The 27950-nt window shown below is 36.5% G+C and overlaps 1 protein-coding gene across 2 annotated transcripts in view; it reads left to right on the plus strand.

The window, feature by feature from the left end:
* The window catches only part of cd2ap (CD2-associated protein), an 83696-nt gene that overhangs the window by 10788 nt on the left and 44958 nt on the right, over positions 1-27950 (plus strand). For both annotated transcript variants that reach the window (XM_067417834.1, XM_067417836.1), the window contains exons 2-6: positions 14837-14997; positions 20646-20844; positions 23810-23910; positions 25312-25432; positions 26546-26715. In XM_067417834.1, the coding sequence (XP_067273935.1) occupies positions 14837-14997; positions 20646-20844; positions 23810-23910; positions 25312-25432; positions 26546-26715 (752 nt within the window). The remainder of the gene's footprint in view (positions 1-14836; positions 14998-20645; positions 20845-23809; positions 23911-25311; positions 25433-26545; positions 26716-27950) is intronic.

A 27950-nucleotide genomic window follows, 5' to 3' on the forward strand; every position in this document is an offset into this window, starting at 1 on the left:
CTCCATGAGATTTCAATTGAATATGTTGCAGGCACATTTATTGATACATTATTAATCATAAATTATACTGATGATAATAAATAATATAATAATATTGGGCTTGTTTTGGGCCCCCCACCCCTCTAGGTATTCTTCATACCTGAGAAGAATATGAAACAGATGTCAGAAAATCTATAGCCTCACATGTTGTATTTGAACTCTTTACTCATATCAATGCTGTTGTGTCAATATTCATTGTCTATTGTACACTACGGTATACAATAATATTTCAGTTTCAGTGTATGCAATATTAAGAATATTTTCACTGCTTCAAAAGTCATAAGAAAGCCCTTTCCCTCCAGAAACTGAAGTCATATGCTTTGCCATGGCAAGCTGGCATAAAAAGTATAGCAAAACAAAATAATTGAATAAATTAAATTATTAAAGTAAACCAAATTAAACCAAAAATAAGCTAATCAATATTCCCATAATGGCCCTAAGTTTAGGCTAAAAGGACCCATATCTATTTGAAAGTTGAACTGTTTTGCAATAAGGTCAACACAATACAGGACTGAAGCTGCTGTGCATTGTTCTAGTGCAATATGCTGCTGAAATACAAGCATTTTCTGTGAAAATTTACATTTTCTGTTTTTTTACTGTATTTGCTTAATGTCATTGTATAAAAAGAGGTTTAAATAAATACAAATCTTACAGACATACATAATTTGTATAATTTTTATTTTTGTGGTAAGATGACTTGAAGTGACTCGAAACTAAAATGGTAGGACTTTGGACTCGACTTGAGACTTGTTGGCTTTGACTTCTGACTCGACTCGAGACTTGACTCATCTTTGACTCGACTTGACTCGGGACTCGAGGGCAAAGACTTGAGACTTACTTGTGACTTGCATAACAATGACTTTGTCCCACCTCTGCTCGATACTTCCGGTTGTAGGTATCTCAGTTCCGGTTTAGCACACATAACAGTTATGCAGCGTTCATACCAGACGCGAGTAACGCAAATAAAAAGCTTTTCGCGCGAAGTTGGACGCGTGAACATTTTGAGTCCATTCGCTTCATTCACGTGTGACATTCACAACACAACAGACGTGAATTTGCGTCATGGGAGGGGCTTATGCCAGGCAGCGGCAGTTATCAGAAGGACTAGCCGAGTTAAGGCTGCTCTCGCCGGGGTTAATGAGCGCTGAGCGCCTGGGTCTCGCACCTCCAAAACCTTGCTTCCATAAACCATGCAACATAAACGGACCCGTTTGACATGTTGCCTAGCACCCTACGCACTCCATTCAATGCCCAACGAGCTTCAAATAAATTTAAGACGTGATGTAGAAGTAATATTTGTATTTTAATATTTGTAATTGTTGAAATGTTGTTCATGTCAGACATTGTGAGTAGACTTTTTTTGAATCAACATGAAAATAGACGCATGAACTTCAATGAATTTAAGTGCATTGTAATAAAAATTAACATTTCATTGCTGTAAATGTAATTATTGAGTTTTTATATTAGTTTAAACTATTTAAAATACTGCAGTAAAACTGTATAATATTTTGCAAGGGTATGTTTATTGTTTTCAATAATTTACAGATTTAATGTGTAAGCAAGACCGCTCTAACAGCCTAACATTACTATCCAAATAGAGACCTGCACTCCCGCGGGACCCAGCACAACCGAGTGTGGCACGGGATCATATTTGATGGGTGAATGTGGATGCGGGCGGCAAGATATTATTGTGTGCGAGTTGCGGGAAAATACAATTATTTTGCGGGACTCCCGCAAAGTGGAAATATATAACAAAATAAAATAATTGGTTAGAAACAACTAAACCTTTATAATAAAATAAAACCGATTTACAGGCGCATGGACGGAAGGTAAAATGTCTGCGCCGCATAACTCAGGTGAATCGCTTAGTGCTACAGATATTAGTAAGTTCTTGTAAGATAGTTAGATCCATGCAACCATCTGGGAGATGTGATCATTTTGCCTGAAGCATTGTTGTAAAAGTCTACTCCTGAATCCTGATAATACAACCAAGCGTTTAGCTGATAACAGTGCAGACTAACGTAAACCGGAAGTTTGTTACCGGCTTGTTCTACGTTGCCATAGCGATCATGGGAAAGGTCAGAGTTCGGGAAAGTTGTGGATACATCCAATATTAAGTATAGCCAATTTAAATTTGGAAACAATGTTGCATTTAAAATGTCACACTTACTTCAGCTCTCTCCAGGCTAATGTGCTAATTGGCTGGCTAGCTGTTCTAAGGTTTCCTCATTTTGTGTAATTTAGATGAAAATATGTGCCCTTTTATAGTTTGAGGCACTTTTCAAAAGTTGCTAAAAGTTGCCAGATCAATTTTAAAAATAGCTAAATTTGTTGCTAGGTGCTTTTTTTTTTTTTTTTTTTTTTTTTATAAAGAGTTGCTAGTCTGAAAAGTTGCTAAATCTATCAACAAAATTGCTAAACTGCATTCTGCACATGGGAATGCGCATATGTGCTTTGTGCCGCTCTGTATTGGAGCCGTTTGTATTATAATATTTTTGTGCAATGAAAGATTATTAATAATAGCCTTTTTTGTTCTGCCAGCATCATTAATTAAGCTGCGCTATACATTTAAAATAAATGTAATTTCTTAGTATACAGGCCCTATTTAAAAAAATATATTTACTTGTTTTTCATGAATGCATGTGTAACTTTGATTTTGTGCTACACTTATTCACTTTTATTGTTTTCTTTATTTTTCCCCTCTAGCTAAATGTTTAGATTTTATACAATTATTGTGCACTCATGAGTAGCTTTTGCTGCTGAATTATCCACTAATCTAGTTTATTCGTTGTCTAGTTTATAGTAGTATTTTTGTCATAGATTGTGATATTTTTTTTGTACATTTTTCTTTATAATGCAGCTGTCTGTATTTAGTAGATTGTGTTTAACACAAAAAAGAGTGATTATCAGCTCAACACACTGAGGTATAGAAATTCTACATGGGATTTTTAAACAAAACTGTATCGGTATCGACCGATACTCATAATTTTTAAAATCGGACCGATTCTGAAAAAATGGTATCGGTGTATCCCTATTTCAGTCGTCAAAACTCATAAAACATCTTTTTTTAAAATGACTTCATTGCCGTTCTTTGTTAGTAGGAAGTAACAGAAAAATTCACACACAGAACCATCGCAACTGTGCCGTCATTATGTTAAGCCCGCCCACCACTCTATTCACGATGCGATTGGCCTGACTAGAGTTTGGTTTTTCATGCTCTAAGCTAGGGCTGCACGATATATCGCATTTTACATGAAAACATGCTTATCGCGATTATCAAATCGCAAAGGCTGCGATGATCTTTTATGCGCAGTTTGTCAGTGTAGGACGGCTCTGTGATCAGTAGTGAATGCTGTTCCTTCTAAAAGCACTGCAAGTTTGAGTTGCTTATAACATCCATTTTAAAAAGCAACACGCGTCAAACATCGTTCCAAACATGAGAAGCAGTCATGTTTAATCAAAGTGTTTTAATCTGTTTATTCAACTCACCGATAGTATGATGTTCATAGCTATAGCGATTTCCGTGAATGACGTGAGCTATCCTACTTCTGTGGGATATACTTGGAGTTCCCTGCGCGAGAGCGCCCTCTGGCTTGCGGAGCAGCGTTTACTACTGATTACAGCCGTGCTGCTCTGAGAAGCTGCGCGTGCAATTATCGCAGCCTCTGCCAAATCACTTGCGATTTTATTGTGATTTATCGTGCAGCCCTACTCCAAGCCAACGGAGAGAGTTGCTTGATGACCCTGTGTGCATCTAGATTTTTACGCTATAGCATCCTTACTGACCAAAAACGTTTAAACGTGGTGTACCTTTAGATGTACCGTGGTGTACCTACTCCTTACCTGAAGATTTGTTTTATTTTTATGGAAAAGTCATTGTAAGAGCATTACTTCTTTGTTATTTTTTTTTCCGGTTATTCACTGTCACATGGGCACAGGTGATCACTTCGGTTTTCTTTATTATTTCCTTCGGCGGATTGCTTGAGTTTTGGAAGGGGCACATAGCGGGAGCTAACTTTCTGTTGACTGTTTTGCATCGGTTTAAATCATGTCTTCCTATGCTTTGTTGAAATAAAATCAAAAGCAAGATAAGATCGTCTGTCTTTCTTCTGTAGAAAATGATGACCGAGTGAGAACGAGTCACAAACTACCCCACTACTCTATGCTGCTATTAGATTTTGCATATAGTCATCATAATTAGCATTTTACACATCTTACTAATTTAAACAAAGTGTTCACCCAGATATACAATTTTTGGCATTATTTACTCATTCCAAACCTCTATGCAGTTGTTTTTCTTGGATCTCAAATACGTAAAGATTCTTTATCAGATTTTACAAATGTCCATTTAATTGGTGAACTGTTGCTTTAAAATAGCGAGAACTCTACAGTGAACACATTATAGTGCTAGTGTGTTTCTCAGCTCTTTGATCCATCTCTGATCTGTAACTGTTCCCAAAGCTTAGACTAAACAAGGGTCCGCTTACTTGAGCTCCACTTATGGAAATTAGTTTAAGAGAGAATTTTAAAGATTGCATTACTTGGATCAAACATAAGTTATTATTAAGGCCTCGTTTCTTGGACTCGAGGCCTACGCTATTTTTTGTATAATTTCACTGACCCGTCTTATTCATGCAGTTTTTCACGAACTGGCAACTGTGAATAGCGTTTTGAGTACAGCTTTAAAACATTTTGGCAAAAAGAACGCAGAGAAGTAAATGACCTAATCTGTTTTCCTTTCTGAATGGCCGCAGAGGGAATAAGAGCGAATGAAAGCAGAGTCGTGTGCTCTGGATTTGCGCCTTGCTCCTGCTCCAAGTCGGCCAACATTGTCGTTATGACAGTTTCTGCAAAGCTCTGCTCTAGATCAGGGTGCTTCGGCAGGCGAAAACAAATAGGCTAAGTCAGCAAGCTGTCCTTATAACATAGGATACATGAGCTACTAAAACAAAGCCATGCTTTTACTAGACACTTTCTGTTGACCTCAGTTAGCCTCCGCATTTCTGTTGTATTTGTTGTACCTGTGTTCCTTGAGATAAAAACACAGCATACGAAATAAAGGATGCATTTTCTGTGTACCTAGTGACACACTAACAAATCTGTTGGAGTGAGTTATTTTGGAAGTTCTTCTTTTTTTTTGGGAAACAGGCTCAAGACTAAATTAGAAGCAAAACCACCTAGCCACAATTTATGGTGGTTTGACATTATACGTAACATAAATACATCAACATGAAGAGGAAGAAGAGACAGTGACTGTGAGGCAGCCGACCTTAATAAAGTCCAAAAAACAGATAGTGTTGTTAATAATAAATAATAATAAAATAAACTGTCAAATTACATGAAAATATTATGGATATGTTTTTCACCAGGTACTGTATGGGCTCACACACAATTTATGTGGGATTTAAATATTTCATAGCTGACAGAACACTGAGAATATTGCTTGAGAATAAATTGTTTACACCAAAAAAAAACTTTTTTTTTTCAGACCATATCTGTTAGTTTTTCTCGATTACTATATTAAGCAGCTTTACATAACCTTATCAGAGCTAAATAGGCCTATATTTGATGACCTGTCATGTTATACATTTCATGTAGACTTGATTTGGGTGTGTACAGTGGTCATTTACATATAGCCAGCAACAAAAACTAAATTTTGACAGGTGAAAAAACTGAGTGGCTAGTAACTTTGGAAAACAACTTGCCACAGTGGCAGCTGGGCATATAAGTTAATATCAAGCTATAAATCTCGCAAAATATCGCCTGTAACCCCTGTATTCTGATACGCATCTTGCAACCTATTAATGCAGTTCAGCATTGAAAAGCCCTCATGCTATCCGTATACGCTTTGCTCCAAATATTTTCGCATTGTCATTAAATAATATGGTGGAGAGATAGGCAAAAGTGTGGATTCATTTTGAAAGTAATGATGATTAAAGGTGCAATATGTAGTATTTTTGCAGTAAAATATCAATACACCACCAGGCCGGTGTTATATATTTTGTTCAGATAAGTTCTAACAATATCCCAAATGTTTCCAACTTTTTGTAAATTGTGAGAAAATTGCTATTTTAACCAAGGAGCCGGGACGTCTGAGGGAGTCGCCTGTCAATTTCGTCATATCTGTGTTATCCTCGGTTACCGGTTTTATTTTGCAGAAATGCTTTACTCTTAATAGTGTGAACAAGTGTCACCGCAGCCGCTGAGCGAACGTACAGAGTAACGTCATAGCATCATTTTAAACACACTTAAATGTATCTTATATGATAAACAGAGCTGTGTTACCTCATACCCCTGACCAGAAAAGCACAAATGGTAACGTTAAAAATCGCATCCGTGAACTTGATTTCTGCCAGAGTCCTATTCCGATTCTTTTCCACTGGCTGTGATGTGAAAACCACATGTCCCAGGATTCTGCGCTCAAACTTGACGTCATCAAACTACGCCTTTGTTTTAAAAAAGGTGCCCTCTAGCGGACGGAAAAGTTACATAGTGTAGCTTTAAATGTAGTAAAATATAGTGCATATGTGACAAGTTAATAACATGCAAAAGAGGCTGTGCAAGCAATATGACTAAACATTTGCTACAAAACAGAATAAATCTCAAAACGTTCAAAGGAGGACTACTGCACTGTGCATGTCCCCATTGACAACCAGGAATTCATACAAGGGTAAAGGGTAATGGTAATAAACTATAAAGAGACTTATATATATCTGTATAGTATATATTATATATATGAAACATTTCAGGATTAAACCTTAAACTTTACGGACTGTTACTCTGTTTACTTTAGCGAGTAAAGGGAAAATGACCACATAGAGAAAGAAGAGATGAGGGCCACAGGACTGTTACCAGATTTATTGTTAAAGGTTTACGTCATTTTTCCAACACTCAGAGAGCGAGTTCTGTACCTCCTGTCTGGATCTTTCTTGATTTCAAGCATTTTCTAACCTGAGAAGGTCTTCTTCTAAAAAGGTATTTTCCACTGCTAGAGATACAACAAGCAAGGAGAGGTTGAATTTCCTTCGGAAAAATTGCTAAATAATATGCTGTGAATTTGCTGACATTACAAGTCTGTTAAATTCATTTGACATTAAGTGATAAACACAAAAAATATTGTTTAAGGTTGTCTACGATACAAAGGCCTCACTTTCGAGCTAGTTAAAGGCAATCATGCTAAGGAGATTTTTTTCTTGCTACTATTTTATGAGTTATTTAATCATTTTAATGGAAATGAAACCAGGACCTGAATCAGTAGGCAAAAACGGGAGTGTAAAATTTCTTATGATTCTACAAAATTCATAAAAACTATTTGATGTAAAGGTGTCACAGTACACAGGTATTGACACAATATCACATAATCAAGCACCAGTGACTGGTTGCACCCATCATAAAATGAAAAAAAAAAGCTAATTAAATTGACTAGTAGCCATATTTATTATTATTATTATTACATTTCTAGACATTGTGATGATATATCTTTGAGTTATTCTGGCCACAATAATTGTGTAGTCAAAATATGATATTGTGACTGCCTTAATGTATTATTGACTGTTGCAAATACTTGCCATTTTTCATGTTTTTAATAGCAAGAAACCAGCATCCTTGGTCAAAATCTAAATCAAAACCAGAACTTATTTTTAATATTATTTTTTAAAGGCACAATATGTAAGATTTTTGGATTAAAATATCCAAAAACAACTAAACAACCTTATATATTTTGTTGACTTGTGTACATTACCCCGGATGTTTCTAAGAATTTTTAAATCAAGAGAAGTAAGAGCATGTCTGTGCATCGCCTATCAATGACATCATACCCGAGTTACCCTCGATTTCCCTTTTATTTTATAGAAACCATGAACACACCAAAGACGCTTTAATATATTGTGTGTTTTATTAGGTAACTGAGCAACTTGCATGCATTCTTTGACAGAAAACAAATCCTTGTTACCGCTAGTACCATGTTTTACCATGCCAAATATCGATCTAGTTTACTTCGGTATGCAACAAGTGTCCCATAGTAGCTGCTGAGCAGATTAGCATTATAATATATCTTTCAACACACTCAAATAATGTATCTAATATGATAAAACAGCGCTGCGTTACTCCACATAAGCATGACCAAGCGGTCGTTTGCGCCATAAAAAAAGCTCCGCAAAATCAAGGCGTCATCAAACCTCTAGCTGTGAAAAATTACATATTGTGACTTTAACAACATTGTATCGTATTTGCGATCAGGTTTTCAAAAACTATGGCCAGTTACACAGCCCAGCGATGACTATAGGACATCCAGCTAGCCTAGAAATCTAGACGCACCCTAGCGGCAGCAAATCTAATCTGCCCGCGAGTGTCGTCTAGCAACTCTCAATACAGTTCTGAGCTGTATTCCCCTAACTCTTGCCGGGCCAATCACATAGTGTATAGAGTCGGTGGGCGGGGCCATAATGACGTAAACACAGAAACTGGCGAACGGCGGTCTTTCGAATCAGCTTTGACCACGACTCTGGAGGACTTGGAGTTAAGCTTTTCTCTGAGAAAAGAACAAAGAACAGCACTGAAGTCATTCTTAAAAAGGGAAGATGTGTTCGGAGTTTTGCTGACCGGATACAGCGAATGTTTAATCTATCAACAAGCTCTGTTTCACCTTCGTTGCTCTGGTTGGTTGTAGGGCTGTACTAGAATAATCGAATATTCGAATATTCGTTCGGTGAGGTGGCATTCGATTTTCAGTTTTGAGATTCGAATATTCGTTTTTGTTTTTTTTTCAACACGTGACTTCCGTCGCGGACTCATTCTCACTCATGCTTGAAATCATAATAATAAATTAAAAAAAAACACTGCAACATGCTTTCAATAAAAGCATCGCGCATTTTAAAGATTTAAATTAACAAAAAGTCAGAATAAGACAAAATAAATCCCTTATATAGAATACAACTAATTGTAATAGATATTACATTTTGTCATTTTAAAAACAATTAGTTTATTCTTATTCAACTGTTTATAAGCATGCTACCGTGTTCTTTATTTATTACAGTTCATCGAAATCACTGTGTGTTACTAATTTAATTTCTGTTTTGGGATTCATTTGTTTTAAAGAAAGGTTCGTTATTAATACCATATTAAAGTTCTTGCTCTCAAAAGACTTTGTGTTTTGTATCACTTGTGCACTGTTTTCGGAGCATAAACCTGCCCCGTGTAATGCGTACCGGAAACTGTTCTATTTAAAAGATTATTAAATGTTTATTAATATTTAAAGAATGTGTGCCACCTGATCATATTGCACCAAATGCAACACTGCACTCCACTGGGTCTGCCGCAACACATTTACGATGCCGAAGAGTGAAACGTGAAGTCGTGAAAGATGATACAAATGCAAACCGACACTATTATTATATATTTAGCCCCACCCACCGAAGCTTCGAATATTCGATATTGATTGCCACCTAAGCTTCGAAGCTCAAAAAATGGCATTCGAAACAGCCCTAGTTGGTTTTAGCACTATCCTATCGCGTGCAGAGGGAGTTTGAAAGTCAACTGTTTATCCCGCCCCTCGGGGGGTCTGGCTTGTCAGGCTAACATCCAGCAGCTATACTAGTGAGCAACATTACTCCGATAAAATCATATTTCACAGATTCTTCATCATCATGTTTGCCTGAACCGGTTTATTTTGCCTCTCTCAACAGATGCCAAAAGAATTCCTCCGAATATGTGGGCTGTACAGGGAATTTCATTTGACAATTACAACCGTAACATACTTATTTGTAGAAATACTGTGCATAGACATAACCAACTGAGTTAGGGATGAGCTCCTGTCTGACACGCTGACCCCTTCCCTGTGTTTTCCATGAGAAGTCTCTGCTATCTCTGGCATCGCTGTGTAAATAACCTCTGTCAACAGAGGTACTGTGTGCGAATGCTGCTGATCACATTCTTCATTCAGACTCATGCAGCTCTCACAGTCAGATTTAGCCATTTTAACTCTAGCATCTAACTCTGTCCACTTTCCAAAGGCTCTGGAAATGGCTGGGAGATGTTTGTGTCTGGGTGTCCGTGGTAATGATTAGGTAGCGGAGAAAAGCACATTTATCTGACATTGTCATTTTGTTTGTCCCGGAATTTGATGGGACACCACTTTGCTTGGATACACTCATTCCTGCTGTTAAATTGTTGTTCCATTGTCCCCATGAAAACACCTATTTGAGCAAAACATTGCTTATAGGTTGTGCTCTGCTGGCCATTCGCCCAGTCGTGTTGAAGTTTTGCTTCAAAAAGAGGTCAAACAATGGTGGCTGTAAAGGTCTAGATTTCCACACAGTTCTTTGCTGGTCTTGCTGCAGAATGTGTTTTTTTACTCTTTAAAGGTCAGAACCAGCTATATTAGGACACACTTTAAATATTGAACTAATTAAGTCCATGTTGAACACACCAAGTCTAATCTTTATGTATATAGGAAAAATATATCCCCCATGATACCACAATTGTTTGATTAACATTAATGAAACAGACTGCATATACAGTATATTAAGGGTGTGTTCACCCTGGTGCGATTGCTTGTTTAGCGTGGTTCATTTGAACATATGTGAACGCTGCCATCTGAACCCTGGTGCGCACCAAACAAGCGGACCGAGACCGCTAAAAAGATGGGTCTCGGTCCGCTTCCAAACGAACTCTGGTGCGGTTCGATTGATTTATGAACACAACACGGACCAAAGACATGTAAACGGACCAAAAACCGGACGTAATGTCACAAGATGTGACGCATAGTCAGCTGATTTGACGACGTTGAAAGATCGGTGTATCCAAAATGAATAACTTTAACGTTAGAGGGCAAACGTGGAGCAACGAGGAAGTGCCTCATCAATACTTGGTCCGACGAGCATGTTTCGAAAATGCTATAAAACGCACAAAAAGCATACCTGGTTCTTGTCATCAAAGGACTGTGTTGCCCATTATTAGCAGGTACAGACGAGAGAACGGCCGTCTCTTTTGCATAAGAGACACCCGTCTCTTTTCTGCACAACGGAGGAAATACTGCTGCTGTTTTGAATGTTTTTAACATTTTATGAGCTCTTCATGAGTTCGCAGCGGGTAAAATGGTGGGCATCTCATGAACAGATTGGAAACTATTCTTGAACTTTTTTCTTATTAATGAATCGTATTAATTAAATTGAACGTTTTTTTATTTAAAAAAACAAAACAAAAAAACATTACAAGCAATGAACAAAGTATCATTGTAAGAGTATATGCACTGTAAGTGATTTTTCTCTTTCTCATCTTTACTATTGCTTGATATTTAAGGATGTCATCATAGACAGTGGGATGCATTCACACTAATGCACATATCTATTTTGTAATATAAGATGGTTTGTCTTGTCTGTTTAATCCCATAACACATTACTGACTGTGTTTACTCTGATTTTGCGTCATAAAAGCATTTTGAGAGAGAGAGAGAGAGAGAGAGAGAGAGAGAGAGAGAGAGAGCACGTGAAAGCAAGCAGAATACAGGTGTTTCTGAAACACACACAGAGCTCCATTGTGCCCCTGTAGTTAAAATCTAAACTCAGAATTGGTCCAGAATCATTGGATAATCTTGTATCCCTCCCCTATTGTATAGTATGACCAAGATAGATTGACTAAACACAAAAAAACAAGTGCCAAGTTGATGCTGCTTCTGCTGACTGCTCAAATCGCGTGACTGAAATTACAGCCTTTGCAGTTACAAAATTGTGTTTTATCATATTGCGATATCGCAAATGCAATTAATCGTTCAGCCCTACTTTAAACCCTAATGCTAAATAAATAATGTTTGAGCTGTAGAGCCAACTAGGGCTGTCTTTTTTTTAGAAAAATCTAATCCCAAACAGATATCAAATATCCGTTGAAAGGCACATAGCACACTATGTGATAGGAAATGATTCAGTCAGTGTAAATATGCTTTCATTTAAGGTGAATGAAGTCTGTTTTCACATTAGTTTCACGCACCGCAGCAGCGCCAACAACTCTGGTCTAAATTAAGACTTCACGAGAGCGCAGCGCTGATCATATGCGCAGACAAAACATATCGGACCCATTTGAATTCTGCACAGAATGCGGCATTTCAAAGCGGTATGGAGGAGATTATGATAAACAGCTAAAGGAAACCAGCTTTACCAAACAGAAAGGTCCGCTCTAGTCAAACTGTATATTAACGACATGCTATTGGCTCTTTCAAAAAAGGGGAGGAGCAAAATCATCTGCCTCAACGCTTCATTTAGTCCATTTAACTAGACACTGATGTTGCAGAAATAAAACATTTTGTGTAAGGACTCGGAGTATCTCAAACATCCCAAAAATTGTGGGTGGATGAAAGAAATCATTAATGTGTTTATTTTAATAAAGACGCGGAACTCATTTCACAGTAAAATGCAATGAATGCGTGTCGTTCTTTAACTTTCGTTTTCACCATAGACTGTAAAAAAATATGGACGTAGTATCCGTGACGTCACCCATAGGATTCTGATAAGCCGTTCTGAAGCTTAAAGTAGGGATGAGCTGGGCGTTGCCATCTTGTGAGCGAGTCATCGCGTGTCACTCCCGGATAACAGAAAATGGGCAAAAAGGTGGGATGTGGGCGGAGCTTAGGTGACGCAATGACTATAGACGGCGGATAAATGGCTATCCACCTGTAACCACGGCCTTAATTATGCAGAACTTTAAGGCTTTATATAACGTAAACGAATGAGTTATAAAAAAATTCACCCCCCTCACAGTTGTCATGAAGTGAAAATTAGCCGTATAGACCCAAACCACAATTTGCACCAGGCTGTAAACATGTTTTTTTATGCTGTAAAGTTGGGCATTTTAACATGGGGCTCAATGAGATTCTGCTCCCTTCTGGAGCCAGTTGAGGAATTGCAGTAGGGCTGGGCGATATGGAGCAAAAAATATATCTCTATATTTTGCTATATCTCGATATACGATATATATCTCGATATCTTTACAGGAAAAATAACCCCCTAAAAACTACAGCAAAAACAAATATGCCAAATACCACAAATTCTTTTCTTTTTTTATTGAAGTGCAAAGAAGTAGTCAGTTCTTGTAGGAACAAAGTGCTTTTGCGACATTTAAAAAAAAAAAAAAACTCCCTGATTACATAAATAATAATAATTTAACTGTAAAAGAAAATAAATAATATTGCCTTCTTTTCATTTATTTCATGCTTTCAAAAGATGAATCAAAGACTCCCTTTTTTACACTTAACAGTAAAACAGTAAGCATTTTGCAGAAAGATGGGGGCATGACTGAGATATAAATAAACTGATTTTGTCATAACACCATTTCCTGTTAATTTTTATCAAAATTCAAACAGTGATGTTTGTCATGAGTTTGACCAAATTCAAAATCATCATGCGGATCATGTAGGCTACACATGAGCTGAACTTCACTTATTTTCCAGTTACAGAACGAAATATGAATGTCAGAAGGTAGGCTATATGATAATATGATACAGTACAACTGACAGAAGAGCACCGCGTGTCTCAGGACACCCGGGATGAAGCGTTTTTCCCTCTTGGTTAAAACGTGAATAGACTTGTTCATCATAATCCCGTGATAAAGCTGACAAAATAATCATAGTAATGATATTGCAATACTTTTAAAATGTTTTCAAATGATATGCGATCATTTTGACATTTTAACCGAAAACCATGCGATCAGTTAGACACAAATCATAAACTGGCATGATTGTGACTGAGAGTGCGTCTCGCACCAATAGTGTCAATCACCTGACTGTGGGTGAAACGTGCGATTTGAACTATGATGAACATTAATATTTCTTTATAAATTTAAGCAAGCAGTTGTGTTAGAAGGAAAACGTGATCTCTTAACTGAGTCCTGAACAACGCGCGCGCTTGTCAACATGATAACTAATCCTCACCTGGTTGCGGACGCCGCCGTGTGCACTGAGACGACACGCGAGGGGAGGGGGAACAAAAGCAATGAGGCGGGAGGCGCGCGAGCGGGAGCGAGCAGCCGAGCACAGCACAGGGAAGCAAAGTGGCGGAATCAGAATTTAATATAAACAATATATCGATATATACGATATGTCCAAATCCATATCGAGTTGAAAAAATATCTCGATATATTTTAAATATCGAGATATCGCCCACCCCTAAATTGCAGTGTACATTACTTCCGCATTGGCTTCAAGAGAGATGACGGGAGGTTGCCGCTTGGTTTTCACCTCATGTCGAGATCAAAGGCCACAATGCAAGAGAGCGGCATCAGCACCGGTAATATTATTTAGTCTCGCTAATTTTTAAATGAAGACAACTGTGTGTTGAGCTTCAGGATGCGACGCTGAACATTTAAGTTTAATTTGCGGCAGTTCGTGCGTCAGCTGAGGAGATACGAGAAACTCCAAACACATGAACGCGATGGAGTTTGCAGCTTTGCACATGGCTCACCGTCATTGTGATGTGTGTGAAATCTTTAATGACATCTTATATATTAGTATTGCTCTTTGATAAAGAAAAAAGTAAGTATTATCCGATTACTCGATTAATCGCTGGAATAATCGGTAGAATGCTCGATTACTAAAAGAATCGATAGCTACAGCCCTAGTTCCGACTCATTTCGGTCACATTCATTTTGCTTGAACAGTTTGTATTTGACGTTTTTGACAAAAGGCCTTTGTGTTGTTCTGTACACTTTTCAAGTGCCTTCATATATCTGTGCTTCTCTGCCACATGGCACAGATAACGTTTATCAGCTATCAGAGTTTCTCGCTGATTGAAGTGTGACCCTTTCTTTGCAGTTGAGGTGGTGGTGGAGTATGACTATGACGCCCTCCACGAAGATGAGTTGACCCTCAAGCTTGGAGACGTGATCAGAAATGTGCGACGAATCGATGAGGACGGATGGATGGAAGGAGACCTGAACGGGAAACGAGGTCTTTTCCCAGACAACTTTGTGAAGGTAATTAAAAAATGGAGGTTAAAAAGCTTTGTGGTTAGGCCAAAAATAAAAATGAATAGGTAGGACATGTTTATCTTTAGGCATGACATGACACGGTTTTTTATTCCGTTTTTAAATCTTTCCATGTGTCATTTGCAATTACAATCTCATCTTCAATTTGTGTACCTCTTAATTAGTGTTTTGAGCTGTTTCTACGGCTGCTTTAAAGAAACCCACATTAAAGTCGGATGTAATGGCAAATCTTGTCAAAGGCAGGAAATTATTGCTTTCGTTTCCTTGCGGAGATCCCTTAGGAGGGTGTGAGGTAATCTTTCACTCCCTTAACTGAACTTTGATCCCGGAAGATTTGATAGTCGGCATTCAGGTGGTTCCAGAAAAAAGGACCATGGAAAGCGAGCAGGTAGGAGCTCATTTTATAATCTGTCAGATCGTATCTAAATAAGATCTTTGGTTCGTTGTGTCTGGAAGACGTGTTACTGGTCATGTTTTGTCTTAAGGTGGTTTTCAGTTCTTTAAATTTCTCATAACGTGGCACTTGATTGGATTGCTCGTTTCACTGAATCACCAGACAGATCACAGATAGCACAGGATTTAAAGGGAACTTAAAGGAATAACATAACCCAGTTGTTTTGTATTTTATGTTGTTCTAAAAGTTAATTTGCTGGTATTTTTCATTTACTGTAGAACATGTATTTTGAGTTGTTTTAATATTTATATTTATTTAAATTGTATTCAGTTAGCAACATGATTGATATACAGTAGTTTTATATCAAGGATAGGATCGTCTTGTCTGCATGTGAGTATAGATCATGTGCTATAGATGGCATGCATCATAAATTCCATTGAAATAAACCGGACATCGGTAAAATAATCTACCTATTAAATAATGCTTATTTTTTTAATATAAATAAGTAAAATAATATTTATTTTTAATTATAGGAATATAAAGAGCTTTAGAAAGGTTGGGAAAGCTGACCTCAAGTTAGTTGAGAGGGGAGTTAGAAAAAGGAATTTCTTTGTCAGCATCTCAGACAGGAAGTTTGGAGCGGATGCAGCCTGCGGCGTTCTCCATTCTGCACCGGAGCCTCCGGGAAACAGCGCTGCTCCACACACGCCTGTCTCTCGAACCCAAACCGTGTCTGAATCCATGAATCTGAACCCAGCTGTAAAGGCCACTGGAGAGTTTCAGTGATACTACGGTGACAGTACTATGATAATGCTGTAGTACTTATATATTATGTAGTGCTGAATGATTAGCATAGTATTAAATAGTACTTAAGGGTACTTCAAATAATTTCATGTCATTACCCAGAGTCCAAAACGCATTAACGCAAATTCATTTTAATGGCACTAAATGTATTAACACAGCGCGCATTTTCTGTTTGATCCGTGGCGTAGCCCGTAGTTGGAGAAATTGAGATAAGCCATAGACCTAAAGGGCATTATAGGGAAAGAAAAGGGTTAACATTAATATTACAATTCTAAACCAAAAGTGCAGTTATTGCCTACAAGCGACCATATTTTCTGCTTAACTTTTATTAGACTCTAGTTCGAAAGAAAAGTGCGTTTTTACACCGAGCATATTCTCTGCAGTCCGAGCGCGATGCACTGCAACCTGCTCTCGCTCATGTCCGAGGTAAATCATTAACACACTCACCACTTACACTACAGGTGTTTTATTGAACTAAATACATTACAATCGGCTAAAACGAATGCTCAGGTTAAAGGGGTACTTCAGCGCTGGGAAGATGAATCTGTATTTAAACTGGGTCATTAATGTAGTAGAAATGTGAAATTATTTTTGAATTTGGTGCTTTCTAGACTGAGAAAAGACAGAAAATGTATTTTTGTTTAATGGGGATGAAAGACTACAATTCCCAGAATGCTTCGCTACCCTGTGAGGCCACTCCCAAAGGAGGGATGGGGTGGGGGTGGGGGCACAATCATTCGAATATACTCCAGGGTTTCTATAGCCTGACAAGCCAGACCTACATCAAGATTTTTGGTCTGGAAACTCACCATAGACGGGGCTCAATCTGAGGGGCGGGATACACGGTTGTCTTTCAAACTCCCTCTGCACGCGATAGGATAGCACTACCACCAACCAGAGCAACGAAGGTGAAACAGAGCTCACTGACTGATTAAACATTTGCCGTATCCGGTCGGCTAAACTCCGAACACATCTTCCCTTTTTAAGAATGACTTCAGTGCCGCTCTTTGTTCTTTTCTCAGAGAAAAGCTGAACTCCAAGTCTTCCAGAGTCGCGGTCAGAGCTGATTCGAAAGACCGCCGTTTGCCAGTTTCTATGTTAGTAGAAGCACGCAAGCGCAACTCGGCCGTCGTCATTATGGCCCCGCCCGCCGACTCTATACACGATGTGATTGGGCCGTCCAGATTCTGAGGAATACAGCTCAGATGGGTATTGAGAGTTCCTAGACGACACTTGCGGGCAAATTAAATTTGCTGCCGCTATGGTGCGTCTAGATTTCTAGGCTAGGGTTTCTACTGATACAAAGCCATATGCTAATCGCTGAAGTAACCCTTTAATTTTCTGAACAAACTCGCTCCCAAGTTCGTATGAATCGCGGCACAGTTAGGCACACACACAAAATACCGGCATTTCAAATAGAAAATGCGCATCTCTTAAAGGGGCCACACTATATTTCTACTCGTGGAATATGGACCTCCTCCAGGTATGGTGTGGTACTGGTGTGCTCCCAGGGCCGCATGGCCGCTTTCACCAATTTTTCATACAAACTGTGCCCAGTTCTGAAATAAACTGCCAGTGTAAAAATTTATATTCTTAAAATGAGAGAAATCACTGCTTATTCTGAATCTTATGTCTTAAGAGACATGAACAAGTTCTTTGAAAAACATCTGTGACCTTTGATACATGTCTAGTCGTTATGCTGTATTATTGATTATTATTGAATAAGTATAAGTTTCAATAATAATAATAAACATACATTTGCATAAAGCATGCATATTTGTCCATACCCATGTTGATTAGAGTATTAAAAACGTAATTTAAGATACATTTACAACTGATTAAAGTGTGTGATTAAATTGTGATTAATCGCAAGTTAACTCGTGACAGTTGTTCGATTAATCGCGATTAAATATTTTAATCGATTGACAGCCCTAAAAAAATTATATATATAATAATAATATAATAATTTTCAAGGATCAGTACCAGGCCCGAGTATGTAAATATTCAACATTCAGTGACTCGTATCAGATCATAACAGGCATAAACCAACTTGATCGGTACATCTAGAATTTGAATTCTATTTAATTACATTTTACATTTAGGTTGCTAGCTGCCTTAATAAAAAATGTCTTTCTCAATTCAGAACTTTCTTAATTCAGTGCTGAACTGAATCATAAATAGGCATAAGACACTGGTTCTACCAGGTCAGGAATTTTTGTTCTATAGTTTTAAGTGTTATACTTTAGATCCCGTTATATCCATGAATGTTTTTAGAACAATCTTGCAGAAATACGATTCTTTGAGAGGGGAAAATCCTAGAGCAAGTTTCAACTAGATGAGCTGAAAACTTAGGATGAGAACATGTCTGTCTGTGATTGCTGGAGATCTTATCGCTCTTTTGTTTCTCTCTCCCCACCTTTTTTCTGATTGTGTGAGGGAGGCTGTGCTGTTGCTGAATTAACATGTGTTTGAAAAAGTGTGTTCTAGTTAGTGGTTTCTGTTAAGTTTTAAATGAAGCGGGTGTGACTTTTGTTAACAAAGAATCCATGGATTCATAGTCAAATTAAGTGAAGGCACCTATAGGTGCTGCTTTCTTTCATTCATTCGTTCATTCATTCATGAATGATGGCTTTATTGCATCAGATATGCCACTTTACTCATAGCTGATTGGTTCAGTTTGGGTTTGCGATCTCTAACCCAGAATAAAACCTGCTCCGGAGCAGGTTAGCCGTGTAGTGTAAGTTAACATGGCAAGGAACGCTACTCTAAAAACCTACCCACCTTCTTTAGCCTGAAATACCAGAGTTTGCTTAAACTAATCTCTTACCTGGATAGCTAGCAACTAAAAACGAGCTTTGTGCAACAGGCCACAGGTGTAAATACCCTCTGAAACGCTTTTGTGGTGTAACCCGATAACTTGAACCACTTCAGGAGGTGGCTTGAGACGCATTCCACATGAAACCAGGCAAGTGTAGCATCTGGCTGTTGAAACCACATTTGTAAATTTTACTCATCCCAAAATGTAAAAAACTAAATGTGTGAGCATGTTATTGGCTATATAACAGGTTCTAGCCAGATATGACATACTTGACTTTTTATCTATGATAGAAGTATCTCTTCAGGAAGCCGATGCACAAACTGGCACAAATGAAAATGTTGTAGACGTTCAACACAATCACCTTCATTAAAAGAAGCGAGACTAAATGATCTTACCACTGCTGATGCCTCTCTCTCTCTCTTTATTGCGGTATTTGATTTTGAAATTAGCTGATGATATATAAAATGCTGCTCATATCTGTTGCATTCATTGACGTGAAATTTGCTTATGGCATGTGAATTGAAGATCAGATTTATGTTCATTTTGCGGAGACTCTTATGTAGCCATGTTCAGCTAGAATTGTTTTAACAAATCAGATAGCTATCTGATCAGTAGAAACGCATGAAGTGGTGTACACCAGCCCAATATGAGAAATGACTTGTTAAGGGTACAATGTTCATTGGGCTCCAAATAAACAGAAAATAATCAGAGATTATGTATTACCTTTTCCTTTATGCAGCGTTTCATTCACTGATTATAAAAAAGGCCTTCATATGATTATTTAATATATAAAGCATTTTCATTGAATTTCCAGGAAAAATAACTGGCATGATATATTGTGATTGTAGAATATAATCACTCCTATCATGATACAAGATTTTGGTCATACCTACATTGTAGTCCTTAAAAATAGGGCACAATGTACTGTATAAATATGAAGGGATTTTTCGTATTGTTTTTTGCAGATTTTTTACCTGTATTTTGAATTACACATTGCTTTAGTTTTTGTTTTAAGGCTTAACAGAAATTTCCGCAAAATTACTAGATAATGTACTGGCAGAAAATTACTGGAACATTTTCCGTTTTTATTTTTTACAGTGTATTTTCGGGTAGTTGACAAATAAGCAGTAAAAAAAAACACCACTTTTGAAGAAAAAAATGATTGTAAAATCAGGATGGTCACACTGGAGGACATGTTTTTCAGTGACACAATCATGTCCCAACGTTTTTAGAAATATATGGATGAAAAAAATGATTGTCAGTTACAAAAATAGACACTTCTAAAATTATGCCTGAGGTATTTATTACCATTTTGTATGCTTTTATTTTTAATTTAAAAGTTGTAATTTATTGAACTATGCTTGAGGCAGTACAATTCAGGCAGCACAAGACAATTTTGAAATTTGGCTCAGAAAAAAAAAATATCTAAAGACAAAGCAGTTTTTATATCAACAGGTCCATGTGAGACAAAGAAATGTCTAAACATTTGCATATTAAATGATGACGATACTAATTATATACATGTTTATCTTGTGTGACAGTGAAAATGTCATGTCACGTTAACAACCCATTTATATATACAAAAATATTATATATTTTTTTTCTTTTTTTTAAATCAAGGAGGTGAAAAAAGATGAGCCAAAGGCAAAAGAGGAGCCAAAGGAGGCTAAAGAAGTGAAGGAGGTAAAGGATGAGACTCCGTTACAGCGGCGAACATCAAAGAATGTAGCAAGTCTGGTGCAGAGGATCAGTACCTACGGCCTTCCGACCGGAGGACTCGGCTTACAACCCCATTCTCAACCCCGTGCCTCAAAAAAGAGTGTGTTTCTCTTTTTATTTCAAATTTCAAGCTATTTTGTCCTGAGTACTACTCATAAACTGTTCATACTGTCGGCCTCTGTTACTGCTCTAGACTATGTAAAGAGCAATGGCCTATGCTTTGTAGGAAGTAGCTAGAAACTAACTGTAAATCATTTTGCACATATTTGAGTTTGCTGATGTTGGGTTGACTGACATGTCTATGGAGGAAGGACTTAATTGAAGGGTTAATGTATTGGGGTGGTCTAATTCAGTCTAGCTGAATTTTGTCTCATGGGTCATGGCTTACAACTTAGTTATTGTTGTGTCATTGTTTTATAGCTTTTTTATTTATTATTTCTCAATGGACCTGTTTTTCATCTAGTGTATGGTAAGCGTATTTATATAGCGTATGGTAATTTCTTTCATTATAATATGTTTTTGGTTTGTTTAGCTGGAAACAGATTTTAGCAGATGACAGCTTTGGCCTGTAGTGGGCAGCAATAGCTTTGCTTTTGGCTCATAAACCTGTTTTCATTTCCTCTGTCTGAGTCTTGAGTGTACGGCTGTCTCAGATTTTTAGAGGAAGTCCACTTGATCCTCTCCAGCTGCGTAGGAATATTATCAGAAAACATAGCGATTGTGATGCCATCCTACATTCAAGGTTTCTGCTGAACAAATAATCTAAACCCATGATAACAGTGGAATGTGGTTGCGTTTACTCCCTTCCTCTGTGCAGTCATATCGGATTGTACCTTTGACGATTTATAGGATATTTCAGTTTAGTTTCTGCCCAATGCAACTTTCATTTGAAGCTAACCATAGAGATGAAACTGTATTGTGGTGCAAGCGTGATAAATAGATAGTATTTGACATGATACTAAAAGAGGACTATGTTCAGTTCACATGCTATAATATTCCTAAGTACTCTACTGTTCAAAAGTTTGTCAGTAAGACATTTTTAAAGAAATGAATACTTTTATTCTGCAAGCATTTATCAAAAGTGAACATAAAGTCACAAAAAAAAAAAAAAAAAAAAAAGATTTTTAAATATGTATTTCCAATAACTTTCTATTCATCAAATATATCACTTAAGACTAATTTGGCACATTGTCATTCAGGCATTCCATGAACTTTTAAAAGGTCAGTTTAAAAAAAAATAATGTAGTTTTACGACACTGAAAAAAGTGTGTTGGATTTACATAATTTATTTGTGTACATCGGTCCCACATGAATCAGTTAAGTTAAACAAACATAATTTGTTCATGTAACTTCAGCATCATGGAATTAATACATTTTAAGGGGCCTGATTAAGTAGTCTCAAAGTGAATTTTATCTGGCTCCCTGACATGATTCAGGCATTCATTTTCACATATTCATCCACAATTTCATATATTTTAATGTTACACAACTGAATTATCATACTGCACGAGCTAGCTGACAAACTTTTAGCTAGCATTAGCATCTTAAATGCTATTCATTAATAGCTCCTTCAGCAAAGCCATTATGACATTAGTTATTTTAGCCTAAGCACATGCTCCACACTTCTTCACAATGGTAATTTAAATTGTTCTAATAATTCCAACATAATTAAATATTAAACACAGTCAAGTCTCCCCCATTCTCATCTTGCTCCACAATACATAAGATAACACTTTTACATATAAAATAACAACATTTTACTCTTTTGATTTAGCCATATGCAAAGCATGCTGGGAACTAACAAGCCCCAGCCGGTTTCAGTTAAAGCAACACCAAATCATGTAATATCAACAAAAACAGATTAAGTAAACTTCAATTTGACTTATATTTAAGTTGATTGAACACAATAAAATTAAGTTATTAAACAAAATCTATAGCAATTGTGTTGATTTAGCTCAATTTAATTAAGCAATTTGAACAAGCATAAAAAAAATCTGTAAGTCTTAATAGCTAGCAACATTACACCACTGTTCAAACGTTTGGGGTCAAGACGATTTTTCAAATGTTTTTAAAATAAGTATTTTATGCTCAGCAAGGTTGCTTTTCTTTTATCAAAAATACAGTAAAAACAGTAATATTGCAAATGTTTTTTAATATATTCTTAAATGTTATTTATTCCTGTTTTGGCAAAAAGCTGAATTTCAGCATCATTACTCCAGTCTTCAGTATAACATGATCCTTCAGAAATCATTCTAATATGATGATTTGCTGTTTAAAAAACATTTCTTATTATCATCAATGTTGAAAACAATTGTAGTGCCTAATCATTTTCTGGAAACTGATCATTTTTTTCAAGCTTCTTTGAAATGAATAGAAGTAAAAAAAATAAAAAAATAAAAAAAACGTTTAAAAAATATATATTACAAATGTTTTTACTGTCTTTATATCCTTTCTAAATAAATGTATTAATTTCCTTTAAAAGAAAATCTTCAAAACGTTTTAAATGGTAGTGTAATTGTTGAATAATTGCACCTTTCTCACAGCTAGTGACAGTTAATGTTTCTTAAATTGGCATGTAATATGGAACACCAATAGACCTTATTCAGGTTAGACACCATATTGAATTTAACGTGGATGAAAACAGAGCTGCGAGGGATAGAATTACAGTCTTTACAGTGGCAAGCACTAAAGTTCTTAGATCTTGTAATTTTCACAACTTAAAACTGTTTTGGTCTGTTGAATATTGTTTTTTGAAAGGTTTCCTCAGCTGAACAATCGGTATGTTGTTAAACAACAGTACAGTACACTGAGAACACTACTTCTCCCCCTTATAGCTTTTCTCTTTAAAGGGCACATGAATCATCTCAAGGAGAGGGTGTGGTGTTTGTGTGTGAGAGTGTATGTGTGTACTGCATTCACGTAAAAAAAAAAAAGAAAAGAAAAAAAGACTCTTCCTGATTGAGTACGTCGTCACTTATTGAGCCCTCTTCAGGTAGCTAGGAGAAATGTATCGCTTGCATGCTGCTGTTATTGGCTCTCCAGAGTGACTTGTGTTTTCATTACAGAGCCCAAGAAGCGTCAGTGCAAAGTCCTGTTTGAATATGTGCCTCAGAATGAAGACGAGCTGGAACTGAAGCTTGGAGATATCATTGAAATCACTGAGGAGGTCAGCAGCTTCTGTCTTTTGTATTTAATCTCATGACAGTGTTTTGACAATTGTGTTGAATATATTCTCAATTTACCGAAATTTTCTCTCACAGCACATGCGGTGTGAGATGTGATGATAGTGAAAATGTTCCTTCATTTTAGTTTCTCGCAAAATGGGCATCATTTGCCTGTAACCTCCCATTTGGTCAGCTATTTATCATGGGCTAATGACAAATGTATCATATTTATATAGTTTTAATAAAAGTTTCTTCCCAATCATTCTTTTATTCATTCATATCAGTGAATCTCAAGCAGTGGGTTGTGAAAAAGTCAAAGATCTATTCTAATAGGCTTGCAGATGGCTAGGGTAAATATCAAATGCAAACAAAACAATGTAAGTAACCATATCATTGTGCATAGTTAGTAAATTAATCAAATAAATATGCTTACATAAGCAAAACGCTTCACTTTGGGGGGGGACATCTGAGTACTTTATATATATATATATATATATATATATATATATATATATATATATATATATATATATATATATATATATATATATATATATATATATATATATATAATATTTGTTTTTTTTATGTTTTAAAAGAAAAGAAAAATGTGCTTGATTGTAGGGTTGGACAATTTGGCCCACAGTTTTGAGCTTGTATATTATTATGACTAATGATTAATATTATGGTTATTATTGCTAAATAAAATGATTAAACTAAATAAGAAATATTACTATTGTAATAGTAATTATCATTATCAAAAATGAAAAAAAAAAATAGAGTACCCTGATGATGTGTCCAAGGTCTTGCATCAGAGGTTGTTTCTGTAACTAAAAAAATATATTTTTAATTTACAGAAAATGTATTTTATGAAAAACTACAGGGTAGACTATGAATATAAATCATTAAAGCTCTATTAGTTATAAAATATTATATTATTATGATTAAAAATCGAGCAATCATTTGAAACGCGGAAAAAAACGACTGCCGCGGTATATGGTGTATTTGAGTTCAAGCTTTTTAGGAAGTGAAAACAAGTTATTATTAAATATTGTCTTTTGATGGACAACAGGTTTATATTATATATTTATTTCCAACTTTCAGAAACATGTTTTACAGTTTCCTTTAAACTTGACTGCATTTAATGTGGGCCTATTTACAGCAAGGATTGTTTTTTTTGTGTGTGGCTATTATTGGCTGCTGAGTATGAAACCATCATAGCTCGAGATTTTGGAATCATCTTTTAAATTTTGGGGACTTTACAGGGTGATGATAATGAATTTATGCATTAAACTCTTTTGTCGCTGTGTTGGTATGTCACTTGATTTTCAATGTTGAAAATTCACTTTGAAATTGAGCATTTGAAAGTTCCTGCATTAGTGCTGACTGTGAGTGATTTTTAGGTTGAGGAGGGCTGGTGGAGCGGAAGCATGAATGGGAAGTCTGGACTTTTTCCTTCCAATTTTGTCAAAGAAATTGAATCAACTGAAGAAACGGAGACCAGCGACGTTACAGAAGAGCCAGGTACCGCTCAGCTAATCCTGTGATGTGGGCATGTCCTTACAAGAAAACACACAACGGAAACCTTTGTTGTTGTTTTTTTTTGTACATTTAAGGGTGTGTGTGCTGTGCTTTGGAGGTGTTAGACCTATTCAAGGTATCTGCAGTCGGCAGAACTTTTTGTTCATGTTTTTTTATTCTTTTGTGTGGCAGTAGGCCAACTAAAGCCATCTGAAAGTTATAATGAAACTGTTCAAAAGTTTGGGGTTAGTGAGATTTATTTATTTATTTTTTGAAAGAAAGTAATACTTTTCAGCAAGGATGCAATAAATAGATCAAAAGTGACAGTTTATACTTAATTTAGATATTAATAATGGTAAAAAAATATATACATTTCAAACAAATGTTGTTCTTTTGAGCTTTATATATTTATCAATATATTAAAATTGTATTATTTTTGAATTGGTATAATATTTTACCATATACATTTTTACTGCATGTTTAATCAAACAACTTCACCCTTGAACAGCATAACACTTCAACAAACAAACAAAAATTATTAGTTTTATTTTTTTAAATTACAGAACATAATTACAGATATAAACTGGTTATTTGACTGGTCCTTTTGATCTCAACATATGCCATATCTTAGTGCATCTTTGAAGAAACAGCTCGTCCAAAAATCTGTATGATTTTCTTTCTTCTGTGCAACCCAAGAAATTCTACCTCTATGGGTTGTTCTTTACTGCACAATTACAAAGAATGGATGAGGTTTTTAAAGTTTTCAGAAACATCATAAAAATCATAGTCCCTATGACTTGCTGATTGTATTACAAGTTTTCTGATTTAATACAAAAGCTTTGTACGAGTAACAGTCCAAACAGTCCGACTGAACAAATGATTTGGGTTAATTTTACAATCTTCAATCAGATAGTTTAGTTTAATAAAAAAAAAAAAACAGACTCATAAGAAGGATTCATTCATAAATGGGGCATCACTACTTCTAGCATGAATTCTCATGATCACAGAATATGTAGCTAGGGCAGAAATGACAGTTTACTTTTTAATGGCTTTTTTTTCTTCAGAACTTTGTCAAACATGTTGTGGCAGTACTCATACAGAGGTGTGTGTTCACAGAAACCCCAGATGGAGTGTCTAGCCCCACATCCCCTCACCCAGGCAATGGGGTCATGGCCCAGCCGAAGAAGATTATTGGAATCGGCTTTGGCGACATATTCAAAGAGGGCTCTGTAAAACTGAGAGTCTCCCCAAGAGGACCGACTGGAAACGAGGAAAAGAAAGAAAAAGTAAGTGTTGTTCTGCGCCTGACAATGTGTTTCCTTCCTGTAAACTGCAGGACCAGGCCCGATCCCAGTAATTGCAGCAAAGAAAACTTTTACTATTGCGATGTCACAAATAAAGCAGTCAAGTTGACATGATTTAGTTCATGGATTTCCACTATAATCAAAACGTATATAGCAAAGATGATGAATGTAACGAATGTTTTGCCATTGCTTTTGTAGCAAGGGCGCTTCCATCTTGCAGTACTATAGCCTGTGTCATCATGTGATTGGTTGGCTCCCTTGGATTTATGAAAATGATTATAGATTTGATTCTGGTCTTTGATTTTTCTGCTTGTCTGCTGCATTTGTTGCTAGTAATTGAAAATCTCATCATATCGGTCACTAAGTAGACCAATAGAGGGCTCCAGTACTATTTGCAAGAAAATTCTGATAAAAATAGACAAACAAAAACAAGTCAGGACTCCTGTTGTGAAGGAAAAGTTGGTTCAAATCTTTATTGCACGGAATGCAAATGGATAAAAAAAAAATGAAGGCAATGATGACGACAGATTTAAAGAATAGATTTTGCATTAGTTTTGATCTCTGTATGTTGTAGAATGACAAACGGGTGTTTATAATGGTTGTGGTTTGTTTTAATTTCTGGCAACATATTGTATATCCAAGCAGAACTATGGAAAGCTTGGCTGTAGGACTCTGTGTCTGAATGTGTATCAGGAAGCGAAGCAGTACTGTTCTCTTTTACGGCACCAGTTAAACTTATTCTTTGCTTTAAAGTGATATGACCTCAGACATATGATATGATATGACGTTCACACCTCAGAGTTGCAAAAAGTCTCTGAAAATGGGTGTGTAAAGCTGTGGAATAGTGAGGAGAGACAACAACCAATAAAACACAGACCTCAACACACTCATTATACAGACATGAATATTAAAATATGACCACAGAGAGAGAAAAAAAAGTTGAGTTAAGGGCACCATGATGTATACAAATCTAACCCTATATAACTGCAAACTGCTAAAACCAGGGGGGAATGCGGATATTGGCAGATATTGACTTGGGACTATATTATGGGGAAGCACAGGCTAAGCACTGTTACTTGAGCGCAGATATATCACGGCTCTCATCCTCACGTCCTCTGGCTGTTGAGCGATCACAATGTGTTGTGTGATATCTGCGCCCAAGTAGCAGTGCTTCGCCTGTGCTTCCCCATAATATAGTCAATATCTGCCTAGGAAAT

Source organism: Pseudorasbora parva, chromosome 15, assembly GCF_024679245.1.
Source record: "Pseudorasbora parva isolate DD20220531a chromosome 15, ASM2467924v1, whole genome shotgun sequence".
NCBI lineage: Eukaryota > Metazoa > Chordata > Actinopteri > Cypriniformes > Gobionidae > Pseudorasbora > Pseudorasbora parva.